The sequence below is a fragment of the Panthera pardus genome, unplaced genomic scaffold (assembly GCF_024362965.1).
Source record: "Panthera pardus isolate Hobbes unplaced genomic scaffold, ASM2436296v1 HiC_scaffold_1, whole genome shotgun sequence".
Taxonomy (NCBI): Eukaryota; Metazoa; Chordata; class Mammalia; order Carnivora; family Felidae; genus Panthera; species Panthera pardus.
The window spans coordinates 9,637,644-9,660,612 of record NW_026526654.1 but is presented as its reverse complement, the minus strand read 5'-3'; the positions used below and the strand labels follow the sequence as shown (position 1 = coordinate 9,660,612).

The 22,969-nt window shown below is 58.8% G+C and overlaps 1 protein-coding gene across 13 annotated transcripts in view; it reads left to right on the top strand.

Annotated features, from left to right (window-relative positions):
* Nucleotides 1–22,969, top strand: part of MCF2L (MCF.2 cell line derived transforming sequence like) — a 128,412-nt gene that overhangs the window by 77,983 nt on the left and 27,460 nt on the right. For all 13 annotated transcript variants that reach the window (XM_019443853.2, XM_019443854.2, XM_019443849.2 and 10 more), the window contains one exon: nt 14,380–14,470. In XM_019443853.2, coding sequence (XP_019299398.2) covers nt 14,380–14,470 — 91 coding nt within the window. The remainder of the gene's footprint in view (nt 1–14,379; nt 14,471–22,969) is intronic.

Below are 22,969 nucleotides of genomic sequence, written 5' to 3'. Positions count from 1 at the left end.
TTCGATGAGGACTGCCACCTTTCCATCCTTTTTCATCCCCAGCAGAATGAGCTCCTTTCACAGGCCTGGGGTGTGGCTCACGTGGTTCACGTGCGAGGGCCGAGGGAAGGGAGTGCTGTGGCTCTGTGGCTCCGAGGTGGTGTGGAGCTGGCCAGGAGGCTGGTTTGCGCATCTCCATTCCCGGAGATGAGGGTGCACAGTGGGCACAGGCCAGCATGTGCTTTATTCATGGTTCTCCTCTTTCCGGACGAGGACCACAGAAAGCTCCGGGGCTGGAGTGGCGTATCTGGACCTACCACACCCCGCGTGCCCCTTCACCCACAAATAAACCTCCACATAATGAAGCCCAGCGCGCCGTGGTCTCAAAGGACAGCTGAGAGACCCACGGACATGAGGGGCCCAGAGAAGAGCGGTCAGGTGTTTGGTGTGCGGGACAGGATGCGTGGAAGTCAGAGTGTGAGGTGGACACCCGCGCCTGGGCCTGGAGTCCGGCTGCCTCCACATGCTGTCAGTCCTGACCCCAGGGTGCCATCGGGGGTGCCGACTCTGAAGAGCAGCTGCGCCCCTGCAGAGAATGCAGCTCTAAAGGGAGGGAAAGTGTGGCCCTCCTTCGGAGCACAGAGCAGCTGCTCGGTGCTCATTAAAAATGTAGGGCAGAAGCATGCCCTTGGGGAACGCCAGGGCCCTGTGCCCACATCTTCAGGATGAAGGCCAGCTTGGCACCGGGGGAGGCCCATGATGGCTGAGAGGTGGCCCTACTGTGCGAGCCCGGGGGGGCCAATTGCTGCATTCTCCCTTGGGCCCTCCCCTGCGTGCCGGGGGAAGGGGCACCACCCGCAGATCTCTGTTCTCACCCTTGGGGTCGGAGATGGGTGGCCCCTTCCAGAAACGAGGGAACAGCCCCCACACAGACAGGTGACAGGATGGGATTACAGCCTGGTGTGTGCCTTTCCACGTCTGTGCCTGCGGAACGGTTGGATCCCCCATGAAGCCTGCTTCTCGGAGATGTGAACTCAGTCTCTAAACCAAGCTTTAACTCTGGCTTCTAGAGCAGCATGTTCGGTGCTGACTTGACTTCCCCTGTCTTATGTGAGTGCAAATGGAGGGAGCCACGGCTTAAGCCGAGAGGTGGATCGTTACTGGCCCTGTAGAAGGCCCTGTAGAAGGCATCGCGACAGGCAGGCTTTGTCCGTGTGTGTCAGATGTATGTGGTCTTTTGAAGAAAACAGTCACGTGGAAGGACGCTGTGGATCGTGGGAGTGGTCGGCCAGCGCCCAGCGGTGTGGTGGTGGCTCCACGGGCCACCCGGTGAGCTCTCGCCTAGGTTGAGGCCCTGCCCCCAGGGTGGCCCTGTGACCTCTGCACAACAGAGAGGAAGCCAGGCAGAGGCGCGATGGGCAGAGCACCCCGTTGCTGTCTGCGAGAAATGTCTATGTTCCGGACACACTCAGACCCAACAGTGAACAAAAGGAGTGAAGTCGTGTCGCTTGCGTTCTCAGTAACGAAGTAGGTTGTGCACAGGGGTGTGGACTGTGGAAAGGGAAGAAGGGGGGGAGCGGCCCAGTTGTGGGCTGGGGCCCCCTCAAGAGGGGTCTGGTTGGTTCTCGGTGAAATGGGGCAGCAGGACTGGGGGAGGGGCTGCAGATCCCGCTGGAGACAGCAGTGCCGTGGGCCCCAGGTTAGCAGGGAGCAGTCACCTAAAAGTGAAGGTTTGGGCGTCATGGGTATCGTCAGGTGTGGAGTAGGGGCGAGGAGGGGAGCCCCCAGGTGTTCCAGCTGGAGCGGCCGCCTGCATCCTGTGGGCCATGTGGGGCCTGCAGCTGCTTAGGGACTGGGCCCAGGTGTCCTGGCTGCAACAGTGCACGGTGTGGTGTCCCGGCTTGTGTCCAGGCTGTGACAGTGCATGGTGTGGTGTCCCGGCTTGTGTCCTGGCTGTGACAGTGCATGGTGTGGCCACCTGGCTGCTGGGAAGGATAGCTAGAGGACAGAGAGCTCAGAGGGAGTCTCCCGGCCGCGGGCGGTTGAGACTGTGGTAAGGACAGCTCCCGTGGAGGGTTCAGCGCAAAGAAATGACCATTGGAGCAAATTTAACAAAAACAGGAGGAGTGGACTCTGAGAGGAGGCAGCCACCTCCTCAGGGTGGCGCTACCCCGCGGAGCAAAGGGATGGGCCAGTGAGCTGGGGAGAGGGACGCAGTCCAGGCCCTCCCGAGACAAGAGAATAACCACACGGTTGTGCTGGAGAAACTTCATCACAAAGGCGAAGAGGAGTGGTAACGATTTGATTTCTTTTACGTGTAACCCTGTCTTTGTGCACTGGCTCAAGTCTGTTACCACACATACCATGATCTGGGTTACAGGCCTGTCCAGGGGGCAGATGCCCCAGGCTCTGGCGCTGACCTCTGGGCCCCTCTCCTTCCCAGGGTTCCTGACCCGGGACCCCCACCCCCCTGCATGGTTCCAGACCCTGACCTCCTCCCCCTCCTGTTATTCTAGACCCTGACCCCCTCCCCCTGTGGTTCCAGACCTTGACTCCCCTCCCCCTGTGGTTCCAGACCCTGACCCCCTTCTCCCTATGGTTCTAGACCCTGACCCCCTCCCCCTGTGGTTCCAGACCTTGACTCCCCTCCCCCTGTGGTTCCAGACCCTGACCCCCTTCCCCCTGTGGTTCCAGACCCTGACCCCCTTCTCCCTATGGTTCTAGACCTTGACTCCCCTCCCCCTGTGGTTCCAGACACTGACCCCCTTCTTCCTATGGTTCCAGACCCTGACCCCCTTCTCCCTATGGTTCTAGACCCTGACCCCCTCCCCCTGTGGTTCCAGACCTTGACTCCCCTCCCCCTGTGGTTCCAGACCCTGACCCCCTTCTCCCTATGGTTCTAGACCCTGACCCCCTCCCCCTGTGGTTCCAGACCTTGACTCCCCTCCCCCTGTGGTTCCAGACCCTGACCCCCTTCTCCCTATGGTTCTAGACCCTGACCCCCTCCCCCTGTGGTTCCAGACCTTGACTCCCCTCCCCCTGTGGTTCCAGACCCTGACCCCCTTCTCCCTATGGTTCTAGACCTTGACTCCCCTCCCCCTGTGGTTCCAGACACTGACCCCCTTCTTCCTATGGTTCTAGACCCTGACCCCCTTCCCCCTGTGGTTCCAGACCCTGACCCCCTTCTCCCTATGGTTCTAGACCCTGACCCCCTCCCCCTGTGGTTCTAGACCTTGACTCCCCTCCCCCTGTGGTTCCAGACCCTGACCCCCTTCTCCCTATGGTTCTAGACCCTGACCCCCTCCCCCTGTGGTTCCAGACCTTGACTCCCCTCCCCCTGTGGTTCCAGACCCTGACCCCCTTCTCCCTATGGTTCTAGACCCTGACCCCCTCCCCCTGTGGTTCCAGACTTTGACTCCCCTCCCCCTGTGGTTCCAGACCCTGACCCCCTTCCCCCTGTGGTTCCAGACCCTGACCCCCTTCTCCCTATGGTTCCAGACCTTGACTCTCCACCTCCGTGGTTCCAGACCCTGACCCCCTTCTCCCTATGGTTCTAGACCCTGACCCCCTCCCCATGTGGTTCCAGACCCTGCACCCCCCCCGCCAAGCATGCCCCCAGTCTACCTTCCCTCCCCCGCTGGTGGAGCTGGTTTTGCCCAACCACACCATGGCAGAAGTGGTTTCTACACCTAGTGTGATCCTACCCCTCTCCGCAAATGGAGTGCACTTCACACAGACACATTCACATGTGTGTGTGCACTCACACATGCACATGTACACACGTGCACACTTGCACAGGGTCTCACAAGCAGAGTTGCCAACATCAAGATAGATTTCTGGCTTTTCTGTGAAAAAACCCATTTAGCAGCCGTGAACTTTCATTTCCAGGTGGCAACCGTGTAGGAGCGCCTGTGCTGGGCCCTGGGGGCTCTATCCACCCCCCACCCCACCTCAACCCCGGGGTTCAGAGGACCCCCTTCCTCCACAGCTGCCATCTCTCGTCAGCGCAGTTAAGTCATAATTCAGGAGCCCTTAGAGTTCATTTATGCGGACTTTCCCTGGACCCAGTTCCACTCACCGAGCTGCTGGGAGACAGAGCCTGTCCCCAGCTGGCTTCCACGAGGGGCACACGCAGCCTCTCCCACATGCGCTCACACACACACAAGTGCACATGCACACATGCACGCACACGGCCCACGGACCTGAGGAGGTCTGGAAACACCTTACTTCCTGCTGCCATGTGATTTCCAAGTGGATTTCCTGTGACGTCTGCGTGGGAAGCGTGTGTGTGTGTGAAGATGCGCGGGACAATTCAAGATGCGCACACGGAAGTGACAGCTTCCGCCTCCCGCCTGCCTCCTTCCCCACAGAGTTAGTTTGGGTGACGCTGGGTCGCTCTCCAGCCGCGCACCCCTGCCCCACACTGGGACGTGGCACCGCACTCTTTCCCGCTGCGCACACCCGCTCCACGCTGGGAGCACAGACTCACCAGTCCACCAGCTCCCATCCAGCAGCCTGTCACCCACATCCTTCCGGGCGGCCCCTCTGAGCCTGCGCTGTCACAGCTGCATCACACCCTGTTGTGTAGACGGGTCAAGCCTACCGAGCCGAGCACAATGTTGTCGGCTCTCCATCCCCCTCGGGTTCCCCTATGATGAGTAGCTTTGCTCCTGGTGTAGCTGGGTTGCGTGTTCTGAGGGGGACCGCCTTGAGGGTGATGGATTTGTCACACTGCTCAGTCGCCGCCTTGTCGAGAGGTCCTCCCCCCAGGCCATGTGATTAGCAAGTAAAGGGCGTTTGCTGTCCATGACTTTGCTCAGCCCATCGTCCTACATGGTCTGAAGCTCTGGGAGCCCAGTGACCACTGTCCGCCATGCTGGCCTCCTCCGCACGGGCCCTGTTTCTTCGTGTTCCTGGCCACGCACTCCTGGCGGGAGCCAGAGACTGCCTGTCCCCTGGAGCCCTCTTCTTTGTTGTAATGACCTTTCTCTGTCACTGCCATCCGGTGTGATAGCTGCTAGCCACGTGTGGCCATTTAAACAAAAATTAAAAGGAAGTAAATGGGAAAGTTCAGTAGTTGGTTGGGCTCCCCCCCCCCCCATATTTCAGTTCACGTGTGGCCATGTGGGCACTCGGGTGTGGACCGGTCCGCCTGTTGGAGCACACGGGCCATGGTGGTGGGGTCAGGACAGCAGCGGCTCTGTCCTTATTCACAGAGAAAAGGCCAAGAGATTATTATCCTGACGCCATGCCCAAGAGGAGAGACCACAGCTCTGCCCTTACTTGGAAATAATGACATTCTGCTATGAGGGAAGCACGCTGAGGTGTGGGTCTGGGGTTGGGAGGCCATTCCTTCACGGGTGTCATGGAACCCAGGCTGCTCCCTGGCAGCGTGTCTGCCCCTCACAGGGGGAAGTGGTGTAGGGGACACACAGTGCCCAGGAGCCTGTGAACTAGCATTTCAGCCCCCAGCTGGAGAGGAGATGCCTGAGGCTGACACGGGGAGGCTCTGGGCTGGGAGCAGAGAGTCAGGACACAAGAGTCAGGCCAGGTCCTGGACCCCGGTGATCGAGGTCTGCAGCATGAGCCCAAGGCAGGTCATGAGATTCCGGAAGGTTCTCTGCATGGGTCCCAAGGGGGTGGCTTTACACCCCTGGGGAGCAGTTCACTCCCTGATTGCAAAGAACTGGCTAACAGTGTGCATCTTTTTTTTTTAATGTGTTTAAAGGATTTATGTGGTTTATTGGGGGTTTAATAGCATTTGAAAAAAATTTGGTAAAATATTCATAACGTATAATGAACCATCTTTACCATCCCTAAGTGCACAGGCAGGTCAGTAGTACTAAATACGTACCCATTGTGCAACACGTCTCCAGAACCTTCTCATTCCCCGATGTCCAACACCAGGGGTCTGACGCTCTAGGAGCCCCCCAGGAGAGGATCACACAGTATGTATCCTGCGTCTGGCTCGTCTTCCCCAGCACGAGGTCCCCCAGGTTCACTGTGGTGCAGCCTGCGTCACAGTCTCCTCCCTTTCCAGGCAGGTAACAGACAGCGCCCCTCTGTCTGGATGGACCATGCTGCATTGATCTGTTTATCGGTGGGTGTAGAGAACTGTTTCTGAACGAGGCTAGAAGTCAGGCTTCCTCGTGCGTGCCCCCTGTAGGCTCGTGGAAACCAGGCGGGTCGAGGCCTTGGTTATCCCTGCGTGTTCTTGGTCCTGTAGCCACAAGCACAGATTCCAGGCGCACTCACAGTGATTCCCCAAGATGTCACGACTTCGGTTTTCTGTGTTTGTTTTTGTCAAAAAAAAAAAATTGCAAAGGGGAAAAGCTTGAATATAAGGAACACAAAAATGCAAGATTTCAGGCTCTTCAGAGAAATTCCTGTGTGTTTCTTTTTGTTTTTTTTAATGGGCTGTCCCTTTGGTTGTGAAGGAGAGGCGATGTCACTGCTTTGTAGCAAAGGGCCCCTGGGCAACGCCCGCACTCCTGCAGCCCATGTCGTGCGCCCCTGCGCCTCAGCAGCCCTGACAGGATCCGGAGCAACTCTAAGAACAGATGGGTTACCGTGTGCGGGAGTTTTTAAGAAGCACTTGGAGGTTTTATTCAGTGTTTTGCTTTGTGGAATGACAAACTGACCAGTGCTAGAGAAACACATCACAGAAATGGTATTTGGACAAACGTTCGAATCACGAGAAGAGAGAAGAAAGAGCGAGGAAAGAAAGGTTCGGATGGAGAGCTCAGGGGACAACCTGGGCAGCTGGGTCACAGGGGCAGGGAAGGCTGCCCATGACATTTCAACCTGTGTCCCTCACAAAGGAAGACAGGGCCTTATTCACATCTGCTAACTTGCATAGACCAGTGTCAGATGCGGGGGTGACAAGGCAACAAGGCAGTGCTGCGGGGTCCAGGGGGCCTGGGGAGGGGGTGGCTCCTGCTGGCCACTGGGTACCTGCTGCCCCACCCCCAGCCAGCCACCGGTCAGCCCCCTGGGCCAGCCCAGCCCTCAGGGACCCGGGGCCCCTGCGGCACAGGGACAGGCTCCGCCTGACAGGCCATCCCACCACAGACCAGGGAGGGCTGGGAAGGGTGCCAGCCTGTGGCTGCCTCCTACACGGGGCCCATCCACCCCAGCCCTGGCACTCCGCCCTGACGCTGGCAAGGCATAGCCACGGGCCCTTTGCTCCGAAAGGGGCCTCCTCACCGCCCTCCAGCTGCAGGCCGTGAGCCCCAGGCCACGCAGGAGCTGTGGGTGCACAGAAATGCCCTGTCTGCCTGTTTTGGCTCCTAAACGCTGTACCTTCTTTCCTTCCGTGGACATTACACCACGTGAGGTTCCCTGGCCTGCTGTGACCTGTGATGGTTTGCACTCCAGAAAACCTCGCTCCCAGACATGGACCTGACCTAGCAGTTGGGACCCACAGGCCCCAGGGTCCTGCCCTAGGGAGCAGCTGGTGCACCCCCAGCAGACACACGGGTACAGGGCCGGGGCAACACTCAGGGAGCTCAGGGGCTCTCCGCCCCAAGGTGGGGAGGCCACACCTGCACCAGGCATGGGGAGCTGCATGCCCGGTGCCCACCCCTAGGCACCCAAGCCTGGAGCCCCAGATGAAACAGCCCCCCCCCCATATTGGAGGCATCATTTAGTACATACACATCCGTTCTTCTGGCGTAGAGGGGGGCACGTAAGTGAGGCCACCACGTGAGAACAGCAGGGGCTGCTGACTCAGAGCTCGCTGTAGCAGGGCATCCACCAGGCCACTGCCACGTGAGTGTGGCAGAGACTCAGGTGGGTGGGGCAGGGAGAGCTCAGGGTAGAAAGGAGGTGGCTGGGGGCAGGGACCCTGGGGAAGGTGCTGGCCCAGGACAGCTGGGGGGGCGGGCCTGGGGGAGGTGCTGGCCCAGGACAGCTGGGGGGGTTGCTGGGGGAGATGCTGGCCCAGGACAGCTCGGGGGGGGGGGGGGGGGCCTGGGGGAGGTGCTGGCCCAGGACAGCTCGGCGGGGGGAGGCCTGGAGGAGGTACTGGCCCAGGACAGCTGGGGGGGGGGGGGGGGGCTGGGGGAGGTGCTGGCCCAGGACAGCTGGAGGGGGCCTGGGGGAGATGCTGGCCCAGGACAGCTGGAGGGGGCCTGGGGGAGATGCTGGCCCAGGACAGCTAGGGGGGCTCTGGGGGAGGTGCTGGCCCAGGACAGCTCGGCGGGGGCTGGGGGAGGGCCTGGGGGAGGTGCTGGCCCAGGACAGCTGGGAGGGGGGGCCTGGGGGAGGTGCTGGCCCAGGACAGCTGGGGGGGGGGGGCCTGGGGGAGGTGCTGGCCCAGGACAGCTGGGGGGGAGGCTTGGGGGAGGTACTGGCCCAGGAGAGCTGGGGGGGCGGGGGCGCGCTGGGGAAGGTGCTGGCCCAGGACACCGGGGCAGCTAACCAGAAGCAGGTCCAGGGATGGGTTAGGGAAGCACACGGGGCTTTCTCTGGTTGGTCCCAGGTTAGAAGCAGGACAACAGTTGGGGAAGCTGTCCCGTCCTCAGGGGCAGATTGCCCGGGGGTGGGGGTGGGGCGTTGGCGTCGTGGACCGTTGCTGGAGACAGGGCCCACCTTGCTCACCTTCCTGCAGGAACAGCCTCTCGAAGATGGCGCAGCCGGCTGGGCTGTGGCTGGCACTGTGGGCTGGTTTCCCAGGCTGCTTGCTGCAGGTCACGAGTCAGGATCAGACACCTGGCCAGTGACCATCTGTATATGCAATCTTTCAGTGGCAATAGTGACAAAGTATAACTTCTTTAATTCTTTAAAAAAATGTGTTTGTTTATTTAGAGAGAGAGAGAGAGAGAGAGGCACATGTGTGAGCAGGGGAGGGGCAGAGAGAGAGGAAGAGAGAATCCCAAGCAGGCTCAGTGCCGTCAGCAAGGAGTCTGACTTGGGGCTCAATCAATCACACGAACTGTGTGATTGTGACTTGAGCTGAAATCAAGAGTTGGGCGTTTAACCGACCGAGCCACCCAGGCGCCCCTCTTTAAAGGGGTTCGTAATCACAATTGAGACAGTTTCGCTGCTGGTAGAGAGAAGACTGAAAGCTGGTAGGGCTGGTGGAGGGCGGTGAATGATGCTTGAGAGCGGGCATGGGATCGGGGCAGTGACCCCGGGGAAGGCGAGGCACTGGCACATGTCAGCAGGGGAAGTAGACACTCCGGTCCTCACTCGGCCCAGGAGCACCGTCCCAGCCCTTCCAAATCAGTGGGGTCACTAATTCCCAATTTAAAAGAAAGGCAGAGAGGTGAGCCCACAGCTTCTCTGTAGCTGATGGTTTAATACCGTCTGTTTCCCCGGAGAGCCCTCAGAGAGAGGAGTCTCATTAGGTCACCCCGTCAGGCAACGCTCCTACTGGGGACAGAGGTGGGGGGTACTCTCCCAGAGGGGACACAGTGCCCAAAAGGACCAGGTCAGCCCCTCTCGGGGGATGCTCCTGCTGGGGGCAGCGTGGGGGGGGGGGTCTCTCCCAGAAGGGGCAGAGTGCCCAGCAGGGCGGGGCATGGCCTCCCATGAACCCTCTGCTCCCTCCTGTGGTTGAAAATCGGGACTGAGCTCCAGGGAAGACAGATAGGCGTTGGCCCGGAGCAGGGGCTTCCTCAAGACCCTCCCATCACCTGGGTTTGGAGAGAGAAGCCCCCCGCTTGGTTCCCATGCTCTGAGCCCCTCAGACCTCCCAGTCCCTGTGCCGGCTGGGACCCCGTGACCATGGCCGTGGCCATGGCCGCAGATGAGAGGGAGTGACGGGTCCCTGGAACCTGCGCGTGGCAGCCCCTGAACTTGGGAGTCCTGCCTGGGTCGCAGGCAGCATTCACCTCTGGCCACAAGAGGGCGCCAGTGGGCAGAGCGCGTTCTGATAAAGGCGCCCCATGCGCCCCAAACACACGTGTGGTCAGCGCGGGTCACAGGCTGCCCTGGGGACCTGCCCTCCCTGAGCTGTGTCCCGAGAGCCCTGCCGCCCTGTGGAAGCCACCCAGAAGAAGGGGATGGGGCTGGAGGGGGGGACCAGGGGCAGGAAGAGGGGTACCCAGTGGGGTAGGGAGGGCTGTGGGAGGTGGGGGGATCAGGTAAGGGGTGGGTCCAGGGTCCTGGCGGGGCTCTGGAAAGGGGGGGCAGGGGGCGAGTTGGGGGGGAAGGAGCAGAGGAGACGGGGACGGGAGGGGTGGGAGGGGTGCCCCTCTAGCTGTCTCAGACATGAAGCGGCCCTATCCTTCTGGTGCCCCGGGACCTCTTCCCAATGCCCTCTCCCACACATGGCACCAGTGCGCACCCCCTCCCGCCCGCATCACTCTCATCGCCCCCTCCCAGCTGCATCCAGAGGCTTCCTCCCGCTGACGTCACCTGTGAGCCTGGGGTCAGCTGATGCCCGGCTCTCCCTCCCTCCCTCATCCTCCCTTCCCTGCTGACCCCGACCAAGCCCGGGTCAGACCCTCCTCAGGGCTCTCCCAGGACAGAGACCCAGGCCCGAGGTGGCCTCCACGGTCACAGAAAGTGCGCAGGGTGCGTCTGCAGGACCTGCCCACAGGTGTGGCCCTGGACCAGGGGCAGCTTTTGGGAGCTCGTGAGAAAGGGGGCCTCACTGACGCCTCCGGAGCCCGAATCCACGTTTGAACCAGCTCGGGGGTCTCCTGTGCACAGGGCACTTTGGGAAACGGCAGGTTGTGTCCTAGGGAGGCGCCAGCCCTGCCCCTCCATTGTCCCCCACCTGTAATCCTGGTTTCTCTGTGTGTCTGCACCTGCCCCTGCTCTGTGACCAACTGCTGTAAACAGGCGAGTCCCTGCAGGGGCCGGGAACAAGATGGGGCTTGGCCGGGATCGGGACAATGACAGCGACCTCACCCTTGCCTCTAGACTGTTCTCGGGCTGCTCCCACTCCCGCCAGTGATGGAGAGCTTGCACCCGCATGGCGAAGCTGCCTGCAGGGGCCACCCAGGTGTTGGAGAGGGCACCAGTGAGTGGCTGAATCCCAGAAACAAGAGTTTACACGAGCTCTGTGACTGCGCCAAAAGTGAGATCATCTGCCTCACTCAGCTGCCAGGCAGCTGGCCAGGGCGGCCCCTGCGAGCCAGCTGTTCCGGGGTTGGAGACCAGTGCCTGCGCATCTGCCTGGCCGTGTGTGCCCTGTAATGGGGACACTTCTGTGTGGCTGCCAGCCTCAGACTATGCACTCTGCTTCTCCCACCACCACCACCTTCAGTGCCACCAGCCCAAGGGTGGCTTCTCAGCGATCCAAGCATGACCCGCCCTGTCCCCCGGGCCTGTGAGGTCAGAGACCTGTGGGTGAGGGCCAGAAGCAGGGCTCCACTCAGTCCTTTCCTGGGTGGGCACAGCCAGACCCTCCTTCTCAAAGCGGGGGTGGAGCTACAGGACCCTGCTGGCCTCGGCTGCTAGGGCAGCCCCGGGCAGCAGTTGTGTGGGCATGGTGGAGGCCAGAAAGGTCTCCACGTCCTGAGGGTGCTTCTGCTCCCTAAGTCTGTGCACCTGTGGGCCAGTGTTCACTGATGTGGTGGTGGACAAAAACAGGTGTGCAAGAGGGGGCCCCCGGCCGGGTCCTGGCCTGTGGGTAGCCTCACTGTCTGCTTCTGGGGTCCAGTTTCCCTCAGCACGCCCCCCTACACCTGGGTGTGGTGCAGGGGCCCCGTGTAGGAGGCAGCCTGGGAACGAGATGGGTGGGAGCGTCTGCTTCCTCCTATGGGGCAGACTTGGCCTGGGAGGCAGCCTGCAGGTGCCTGGGAGCACCCAGAGCCAGACCACGGGGCTCACCCACTCCGCATTGTGCTGTGTGAGGCTGGGCAAGCGATCCAGTCTCTCTGTGCCTGCTTTCCTCCTCTCTGGGCTGGAGAGGTTGCGGTCCCTACCTCATGGGGCTGCCGTGAGGAGTAAAGGACAGGGATCTGCCCATGGCAGCCCCAAAGCACAAGAAATCCTCCCCCCAGAAAGCGGGTACCAGCCTGGCCAGGGAGAAGGGGGCCAGTGGCTGAGCACATGGTGGCTGCAGCACGATGAGCGCAGAGCAGTGTTCCGGTCGATGTACGGTTCCTTCGACGTTTCACGTCCAATCGTAATTTCATTTTTTTAACCTGAGCTGTTTTTTGTTGTAGTCTTATCAATGCCTGCTTGTAATGCTGGTCTCCCATCACAACCATGACAGTGTGGAAGGGACACTGGGGAGGCATTGGGGCCACCCTGCCTTGGGTGGCCAGCGCACTGGCCCTGCCTGTGCCTGTGTATTTGCATAATCGCGAACACACCGCTGAGGGCATTGGGGTCACCGTGTGGCCAGCACAGTGGGCTCTGCATCAGGAATGGGGTATGTTTGGGCCACAGGAGAGAATGCTCCGGGTTCAGAAGCTCAAACCAGTGGCATCTGAGGGCTGATGTGGAATGGTTCAGGGAACCTACCCATCGTGGTTGACAGGATGACCCCACCGGGATCAAAGCCCCATTTCAGGGAGAAGGGGAGACCCTGAGTCGGGCCCTGGTGCTCTCGGGAACAAGGCAGTGTGACGTCCATGTTTTCCAGGCACTGGGTGGGTTTACAGAAACACCCCCATTGAACCCTCCCAGCAGGGGACGCTGTTTTGGTGCCCATGTTGGGAGGGAGGGAAGGGAGATGATTCGTGGGGCCTTGAGGGGGGCCTGGAGCCCTCTCCCGCCTCCTGCCCCTCCTGGAAAATGGCATGGATCTGCCAGTGGCTGGTGGCATGCACAGTGTGGACAAGTGTCGCTGGGCCCTCCGTTCTCCTCCACGTCAGAAAGAGCCCAGGAAGTAGTCTGAGCTCAGGGCTTCGGAGGATCGCAGGTGGACCTCGTGGAGAGGCTGGTGTCGGAACGTTGAAGGAGGGTGTGTGGCTTGTCGGGAGGGGGAGTCTCAGCAGAGCACGTGGCATGGATAGAGCTCCATCATTCCCGAGACACCGTTTCCTCCCGTCCCGGCCGTGGGCCCGGCTCCCCCGGGACAGAATTGGGACTGCCTCCCACTGACTAAGGGCTAGGCCAACACAAGCCAACACCTGCTTGGGGCCACGCAGAGAGAGTGCGTGCCCACGACGGTACAGAGCTCTGGGCCCCCGCAGCCGGCCCTGGACACAGCTTGGGACTCAGCCCGGGACCAGGGCTTCTGTCCCCACAGCTGCCTCACTGGGCTGCCCAGCCTACACCAGGCACGCTGGCTGCAGTGTGTGGGGAGCCCAGGCCCCTGGCACTGAGGCTCAAGTGACAAACCTTCCCGGCAAGAGAACTAAACCAGCTCAGAAACAGTGCCATTGGGGGCGCCCCATGCCGCTCAGAAACACCGTCACGGGTCTCTCGCCATGCGGGCACACAGGGGCTCTCGTCTCCATGGCACAAAGGCTGCTCTGAACGAAAGCTGGCGTCTGTGCAGATTGCTATAAACGGGCGGGTGTGGGTGAGGACACAGAGCCAGCAGCACCCCTGCGCATGCATTCTGTGCGTCACCATGACCCCCATTGGGTGTAAGAGGGACGCGTGGGCGTCATGGCCCAGCCAGCAGAGCACTTCCAGACGGCACCGTCTGCGTGTGCTCCGTGTAATTCTGATTTCCTCCAAGACCCGAAAGTGGCCTCCTTGCCTCTGTTCACGGACTTGCAATTCAGCGTCAAGTCAGCACCCTCTTCCCTCCGTGTGGATTGGCTGGCGGCCACAGCTGCACAAGCGGCTTGGGCGTGAAGTTCCCCGGCGGAAGCGGGCCTCCCCATTGGACGCTGTGACTCAGGTTCCTGCGCTGAGCTCAGAGGGCAGGATGGGGCTGTCGTTGCACAGTGTCTCAGTGTCATCTTTATCACAGATGCTGCTGCTGCAAGGAGCCATTTCTTGTCTCCTGCTCCCAGCAGATGCTTGTGAGCCTGTGGACACCTCGAGGGTCTTGTCCCAGAAGCACAGCAATGCCGTGCAGAAGGACTTTATAACGTAGACACACACGGTGGCCTCAGATGCCAGGACTAACCTGACGTACGGGTCACAGCACTTGTTTTGGAGGGCTTAGCCAGCTGGTCAACCGGGAAAGGAGAACCATTGGCTCTTATGCTGGAAGAGAAGTCTTTGGAAAGGGGGGGGAGGTGTCTGCCAGTGTCTCTGCCCTGTGCAGTGGCCTGGGCTGGGCTGGGAATGAGCGGCACACAGGAAGTACCTGCCCGTCTCCAGACAAGAGCAGGTTCTAGAAGCTGCCTGGACAGGGCTCCTGGAAATGCCGCGTTCTATGGTGTGCGGATGCTGACTTGGCCCACAGCTTACCGTGCAGCACAGAAATGGCACAGGAATTCTGGGAGGAGCCATCTGATTGTAAGGTTTGCCCAGAGAGTTCACAAAAGCCTGTGGCCTGTGCACACTAATTGTAGATCTCTCTCCTCCTTGTTTCAGCTTGCAAGATGCTGGCATTGGGTTCATCCTGGTCATAGACAGAAGGCAGGACAAATGGACGTCAGTGAAGGCGTCGGTCCTGCGAATAGCCGTAAGTGTCGGTGCCCGGGTTGTGACGCCCTCCTCTGCTCGTCCCCTGGGCCGGGTGACTGCCGGGTGATAGCACTGTCTCTCTTTCCTACCTGTCCATCTGCCTGGTGGTGGTTTGCATGCTGCTGGCCCGTGCCGTGCGGTGCTCCAGCCGGGCTGCCTGCAGCAGGGCCAGGGGGCACTAGGGACCCATGACCCCTTGGTCTGTTTGACTTGTTGGAGCAGGTGCACATGTGTGTGCATGGTGTGTGTGTGTGTGTGTGTGTGTGTGTGTGTGTGTGTGTGTGTGTGTGCGTGTGTGTTCTCAAATGACTTCACTCTTAGGGGGCCTGTGATCATTTAAAAACAGTTCCACCAGTCTGTTTCTGACTGTGGACTATGTGGGATGCTGAGGATTTAATGTGTCTTCGTTCTTTTTTTTTTTTTTTTTTTTTTTGGCAGAGAGAGAGATTGAGAGCACTAGAAGGGGAGGGGCAGAGAGAGGGGGGAGGGAGGGGGAGGGAGGGGGAGGGAGAGAGAATCCCAAGCAGGCTCCACACTCAGCCTGGAGCCTGACTCAGGACTAAATCCCATGACCCTGGGATCATGACCTGAGCTGAAATCAAGAGCTAGATGCTCAACCCACTGAGCTCCCTCAGACACCCCTAATGTGTCTTCATTCTTTTTAATACTTACTTGTTTTTGAGAGAGAGAGAGAGAGAGAGAACGTGAGCAGGGGAGAGACAGAGAGAGAGGGAGACACAGGATCCAAAGCAGGCTCCAGGCTCTGAGCTGTCAGCACAGAGCCCAATGCGGGGCTTGGACCCACAGACCACGAGATCATGACCTGAGCCAAAGTTGGATGCTTAACCAACTGAGCCCCCCAGGTGCCCCAATGCGTCTTCACTCTTACATGCAGCACAAGGCCCTGAGCTATGGGACGTCCAGGATAGAAGGGAATCTTCAGGCTACAGGTTTGAAATTGTATTGAACGCCCCTTTCAAATTGACTTTCTACTTTTCAAAAGGGCCATACTCATCCCTTAGTTTTCCTGCTAAATGAGATGCCTGGACCTTCCTGGAGCCCACCTCTGCATCTGGCCACTGCCACCTTACACGCGGAAGGACGGCAGCTCCGTGGTCGTGGCTGTGGCTGTTTTCAGCCTGCAGTAATACAAGAGGGAAGGGGCCTACCCACGAGCTCCGAGTGGAGCGCTTCACCTGCCCTCACGCCCGGCAGCCCAGGGACTTACGGCAGCAGGGAGACCAGAGCACCCGCGGCCGGATCGCCGGCTGGGATGACTCTTAAGAGCCCAACCCCCAATGGAATGAAATTCTCCTAAACTCTCGCTCTGGGTCTTGTGTTCAAACCATCTTTGCCTCCGGGCCTCTGAGAGGCCACTGTGCCTTGGCTCTGGGTGGGGTGAAGAACCAGTCCCTCCCCCCAAGATGGCTCATCGTCCATGGAAACAGCACCTAAGGCTTGCACCTGCTCGATTGCTACACTTGCCATCATTCTGCAAACCTGTCCCTGGGCCGCGGGGGGCGCCCCTTGTCTTTCTGAGAAAGTATCTCCCTACACCGCTTGGTACACCTCCTGTTCCCTGTCCCTTGTTATAGAATCAGCTTTCCTTTAAGATCCCGTGAGGCCTACGAGTACTTTTGATATGCTGTCAGCAGTAAATAGCCAGCATGTCCATTTCATTATTTTAAATTTAAAAATACATTTGCATGTGATGTCACATGGCAGGCTAAATTAAGAATTAAATTGTAAGAACCAGTGGGACAGATGCACAGTAGACTTAAGACAAATTTCTTAAGTCAGTAAGTCCGTCCTGGGTCGAATGTCAAGACGTAACTAGTCAAGTATGTCATTGTTTATAAGACTGTTGGGGCGCCTGGGGGGCTCAGTCAGTTGAGCATCTGACTTCAGCTCATGTCATCCTCTTGAGGTTCATGAGTTTAAACCCCAAGCTGGGCTCTATGCTGACAGCTTAGAGCCTGGAGCCTGCTTCAGATTCTGTCTCTCTCTCTCTCTCTCTCTCTCCCCCCCCCCCTCTCTGCCCCTCCCCTGCTCATGTGCTCTCTCTCTCTCTCTTTCAAAAATAAATAAACGTTTAAAAAAAGAAGGTAACACTGTTGTAATAACATTTTTCCAATCTAAATAATCTCTCCAGTTTTTTTACATTTATCTACCATGGATCTGACTCCCGCTCAGGCATGTCACCATGTGGCAAGTGCACAAGTCAGCCTCTTTGCCGTGATGGTCACGGGTGTCTCCCCTATGCTGGGAACTGCCCTTCTGCCCCTCTGCACACACGCTGCTCCCTGGAAGGCCTCGCCCCTGCACGGCAGGCAGCCTCTGCTCATCTTTCTCCTCCCTGCATCCCCGCCTCCCTGCATCCCCGCAGTGCCGTGGTCCACATGGTCTCCCGCTCTGGAAGACACCACTACTCATCACAGCACATCACAGGTTCCTCAAAGTGCAGCCCATCTGCATGTGGCAGGCACCCGGCCAGGCCCGGGCGAGACAGGTTGGCCGTAAATATCTCTCACAGCCATCAGTCGCTCCTGGCTAGAAACAGGAGAGTCCCCAGACACAGGATAGTTTTGAAGAAATAGATAAATTATTTTTAAGAACTGAAGTACCTGCAAATGTGCCCTGCGGGCCATCCGTGTGGTCTGGGAGGACCTACCTGTGTTGGGGGGAGGTGGGGACAGAGCTCTCCACCTGCCAAGGGCAATCGCGGTTTCCTTTGTCATTGGCTTTGTGACCAGGTGGACTTCTAAAACATGCTGACTCACCTTTAAAACTTTGTTTTGTGAAATCATAACCGAAAAGTTGCTGTTTGAGTTTTAATGTTTGCACAGATTCGTACGTAATAAAAATACAGGTTTTTGAAGTATCCTTCTTCCTAGAAGTCTTGGGGTTCCCCCGTGGTGGTTTAGAAATTGTCGAAGTTAACATTTTCCCAGCAGAATCTCCAAGAATTCTCGGTAGCTTCAATTCTTTCTGATCTAAGAATGCATTGATCATATAGGGCCAACCATGCTGTGCGTGTACTTAGCACGTGTCCTGGGACTCTACCGTGCTCCCGCCATTGTATGAGGCTTTGGGTGTTGGAGGTATCAGCAGGGAATGAGCTGGAAGTATCAGCCAAGTGGGGTGCTGACAGTTGACAGAATGCCATGATGCGGGATATGACCAGAGGTGGCCAACACCCAGGGGGGCCCGAGGCGGTGCCGACCCATCCTGCGGGGAGGTCAGGAGGCTGTGAGGCAGGCCCCATTTCCTTTCTTGTGCGTGTGCCATTTCCAAGCCAGGGTGTGGGGTGTGACCACCGTGGCTCTGCCGTGGGGACAGGAGGCAGGAGACAGAGCAGGCACACCAGTGCCAACGCCCGGTGCTGTGAACCTGCACCACCAGCTGCGGCTGGCCTGTGCTCCACCCGGGGGCTTTGGGGAAGCCAGGCCAACGCCCTGGAGAGGGTGTGTTCCCCTGCCCTGTACTGTGGACGGTCCCCAGGGCACCTGGGCCACCAGCTGCCGCAGGTGCGATGAAAGCAAGCTGGTGGCACCGAGGCTCCATCTCCAAATGTGTCTGGCCACCCGAGTGAGACACGGCACTTACGTTACATGCTGTAATGCGGCTGTTCCCACCACCATGTGGGCAGCTCGTGAGCAGAGCCCCCCTGTTGTGAGGTGTTCTTTCTCCTTGTCGGATGCCTTCAGCTTGGCTTGAAATAGAACACAGGGAGACAAAACCCAGAGTCCCCAAAATCAGACGTTCTGTGTCTGTGTCAGCTCTGAGGTGTTGGGGGCAATGGGCGCTTGCCTGTCACGTCGTGGTCACAGCCTGTGGCCTGTCATGTTGTGGTCATAGCCAGTGGCCTGTCATGTGGTCATAGCCAGTGGCCTGTCACAGTCGTGGTCACAGCCAGTGGGCTGTCATATCGTGGTCACAGCTGGTGGACAAAAGTGGAAACAAGGAGACATAGAATGAGGATACATTGGTTCAAAGTTTGCACCGTCCTTGGATGAACAAACCTTTTGAGAACTACCTGAGCTAGGATTCCGTTTCACACATTAGCCCACCTGTCCTAGACCACGTGTGTGTGAGTGTGTGTGAGCATTTGGGTATTTATAACAGTGTACGGGTTTACGTTTTGAGCTAGCCCAGTTCAAGCTCCGTCTATACCGTAGAGCACGCTGCTGAAGAAGGTTCCGGCTCTAGGCATTCTTAGTCTGCACGGGGCAGGAATGTGGTTCTTGCCGGGAGGCCGTTGTCATCCGTGCATGCAGACAGGGTGCAAGGTGACATATCCGGCGATGCAGGGTCTTTAGGGCATCCAGTAAATATGCCACACATGGCAAAATAATACTGCATTAAACAAGGTAGTGAGTTCCTGCCTTGTGCCACTTCCTGGAGTCTAAGCACAAGGTGCTGAGCACTGATGGTGAAGACAAAGCAGTGTGAGCCCCAGGAGGGCTTCCTGGTGGAGGTGACACTGGACAAGAGTCAGAAGGGGAGGAGGAGCTGTTCAGCAGGGAGAGGACGATGAGCATGCCCCTTGGGGTGTAAGCAGAGGCGGGAGGTCGGGGGGTGCAGGGGTGAAGGGAAGGTTAGCAGGCGGGGGCATGTCCAGGCTGCAACCTCACCCAGGGATCAGGAACAGAGTGGGCCGTTGGGAGGTGCAGCACTGACCACGGCATGGCCAGCTGTCTCTGAACCAGCCTTCGTGTGTCCCACATACTTCCGCAGCTGAGAGGAGCTCACAGGGCACGGAACCCGCAGAGGCCGGAGGGAACAGGGCTGGGCCCGTTCTCGCCGCACCGCAGGGGGAGAAAGCAGGTAGCCCAGGGCAGGGCAGCTGGGGGTCATCAGCCTGGCACACCAGTGGGTGGGTCCTGGGGGTGGGGACAAGTCCACGCAGAGTGTTCTGGAAGGACGTGTGGACAAGTGTCCTTCCTTCAAGTTTGGCCCTTCCTACATATTTTTCATTGAAACGTCTATTCTTGCATGATGTTCGCAAGTGTCCCCAACACCTACCGAAGGGGTGGCCTTCGCTACCCCTGTCTGGAGCCCCTGCGTCCAGACCTCATAGGAGCAGCCTGGCAGCAAGAGGCCTGTGCTCGCTGCCAGCCTCCCCGAGTTGTGCTCTGGGGTTATCAGTACACACACCTGTGCTTGGTTTCTGCCATTGCCAGGCAGACGGAGTCGGTCAGGCTGAGCTGCTCCATTTTATGGATTAACTGTGTAACGCGGGCCGGACAACTGAGCACACCTTCAGAGAGTTCCTTGAACTGGAGACAGGTTTCAAACAGTGTTCCCCAGAGCACCAGGATTCCGGACATTCCAGTGTATGGGTCGGCGTCAGCTGTGCGTGTAGATGCACACACGTCTCTAGAAATGTTGATCCAGAAACCACTTAACTCTCTGTCTCCAGATGACATTTGTGTGGCCATCACACTGCATGTCGCTAAGTCAGCCAGGGTCAGCCCCAGAAAATAAACAATTTTGTTTCAGTGTCTTAGAAACCTACTACAACCCTTTTATGGTCACTGGATTACTAAGTTACAAAAAGATGTTATTTTGTAGCCCTCATCCCCAATCCTCTATCTAGTTACTTCTGTTTTGCTTTATGTATATTTTTGAGAGAGAGACAGAGCACAAGCGGGGGAGGGGCAGAGAGGGGCAGAGAGAGAGGGAGACACAGAATCTGAAGCAGGCTCCAGGCTCGGAGCTGTCAGCACAGAGCCCGACATGGGGCTCGAACTCACGAATTGCGTGATCATGACCTGAGCCGAAGCCGGACGCTCAACCGACTGAGCCACCCAGGTGCCCCCTGTTACCTCTGTTTTTAAAATATGACTTTCATGTTGGTATTTCCCCAGCTCTCAGTTCAGAGAGTTGGTTCCAACCCAGAGAAGGTTTAATTACTGCTCTTTGTGGTCAAAGTATGTGTTTGTGTAGGTCATTTAACGCCTTCTCACGTGACCGCTTCCGTGTTGAAGAATCGGGGACCAAAACAGAGAGGAGGCAGGGGAGGGAGTGTTTTCCGCCTTCAGCAGCGGGATCTATGTGCCTGGAGGAGAAATGAGGGTGATGAAAACCATCTTGAAATTTAGAAAAGATGGCTCACTGTCATCTCTGCAGGGAGACTTTTAAGGAGCTTTTTCCTTAAATAGTGGCAGCCAGTTTCCCAGAGGCCAGTGACAGGTTCGAGCAGCCCTCTCGTCACAGGTGACCCAGAACCTGCCCATGGGCTCCCACCTTCGGTGTCGTTCCTCTGAGTCATTTCTGTTCTTCTCAGAGGAGCCGACCCGCATGAGTGCCACCGAGACAGTGGGGACCTGGCGCCCTGCTTGGGGGCTGCCTCCACCACTCCCCTCTGGGCCGCGCCGTGGGTGCCTGGCACAGAACGGGACAGCAGATGGGCGCGGGCCACACGAGGCCTCCCCCCCCAACCCCCTGAACGAAGCTGAATGTGGAGGCTGTGGGTGGTGCCAGACATGGCTCTCAGCACCTCCCTGCCCACACGCCACACTGCTTAGCAGGCACCTGTCCCCGGGGGCGGTGCAGAGGCCCACCCGGAGGCCACAGATGGCTGAACGTGGGCGCCGGAGACAGCGGGGCCCTTGCAGAGGCTCAGGGGCCCCCCGCCAGGGACACAACCTGGGGTCCCCAGTGACAGGTAGTTCCCACGTGCCGGCGGCCAAAGGTGGAAGAGGAGCTACGGGGGAAGGTGAGGCGCTTGCTGTGGCCCGCAGGCAGTGTCACACAGTGGGACCGGCTCACACGGCTTCCAGGCAGCCAGGGGCAGGGCCACCCGAGGACGGTCACTGGTCATCGGTGGCCTTGGGCTGTGGGGATTTGTGGGGTGCAGAGACCAGAGCAGAAAGTGGAGTTGCAGGGATGTAAACTGTGTGCTTGAGGGCTCAAGCCTGAAGCAGGGCAGGGGGCAGGCGGCTTGCTTGTGGACTGAGGCCCTTGGGAGCCAGGCGGGTGTCCCAGCAGGAAGCACGGACAGGTATACAGGCTAGGCCCTGAGGGGGGCCATGAGCAGGGTGGGGCCGAGGTCAGGGAGGCCACTGCGGCGGCTCTGGACTCTGGTTTGTTTGCGGGGTTGGGGAAGTCTCTGGAAGGTTTGCACAGGATGTGTCACGACACAGTAGACTTCATAGAAGGGTCACGGTGGCACTTCCGGGGGGAATCGGCTCAGGGCAGCAGTGGGGGGTGAGGAGTAGGGAAGCCAGCGATAGAATCTGGGGGTGTCCCGGCTGGGGCACAGGAGGAAGGGGTGGCTAGGAGAGCCCTGGGCGTGTGCCAAGCACTGACCGGTCATGGGTACTGACAGGTGCTGGCCTGGGCCGCCCGATGCCTGCAGGCCCAGACCTTCGTCCAAGCCCTTCTCTTGCTCTCACACAGAGATCAGGTCTGGCATCAGAGGCTCAGGGCTTTCAGTGCAGTTCCAGCCTCGGGACCTTGGGGCTGAGGCCAGGGCCCCACATTCAGCTATTTGCACCTGGTGGCACTGAGGCCTGTGGGTGGGGAGTAAAGCTATCCCAGGATCCCTGATCCCGTTCTCCCCAGCTTCTCCGGGGATGCTCCAGGCCCTGTGAGACCCTCTGAATCAGACACTCCACAGGGCCGTGGAGTCTGAGGGCTGCGTGGGGTGGGCCAACCAGGGCAGTGCATGTGAAAGGAGAGGGGCCACCCTCAGACAACCACAGCCCTGGTCCATGCGTCTTCTCAAAGCCACTGGAACCACACAAGGACTGAACGTGTTTTATGTTCCCTAGTGAGGCCCTCAGGTACCTTTTGTTCCTAGAGTTTTGTCAGACCCGGTGTTCCCAGACTCCGGGACGGGCTTGGTCAGGAGGAGGAGGCCAGGCTCCCTCCCACTGGGACAGCTACACTATGGGCTCCTCATCTCAGGCTCGATTCCACTGGCCAGGCTGAGAGCGGTCTGGGCCCGAGAGCATGGCCCAGGGTATGGCCGCAGCCTGAGCATCCATCAGCAGGTGGACAGGTGAACAGGCTGAGACACACGGGAGATATAGAGAGGGGCGCATACACAGCCAGGACACCCGGGCCAGCCGTCTCTCCTGCTGCGCCCCTTCCTGCCCCTACGATGTGGGGCCTTGGGCTGTGCTGCTCCTTACTGTACATTGTATTTTAGCTGCACTGGGCCTAGTTATCCAGAAATCAAACTCAGTTCCTTCAGAATGCTTCTTATAGTAATGGGGGCTCCCTGGGCATCAGCACCTGGAAGTATTGGCATGTGGAGTAGGCTTCAGTGATATGTGTCATACCACGTTGTTGAGGCTTTGTGCGAGCACCACATTAGGTGCAGTAGGAGTGTGCACTGGGGGAGGCACTGTTTTGTCCCTGTTTCACAGACGGGGAAACAGAGGCACAGGGAGGTGAGCAGTGTACCCGAGGTCACACACCTTATAGGCAGAGCTGGCAGCCAAGAGACTCCTGTCTGCAGTGCGTGCGCTAGGGCGCGAGCTCCCGT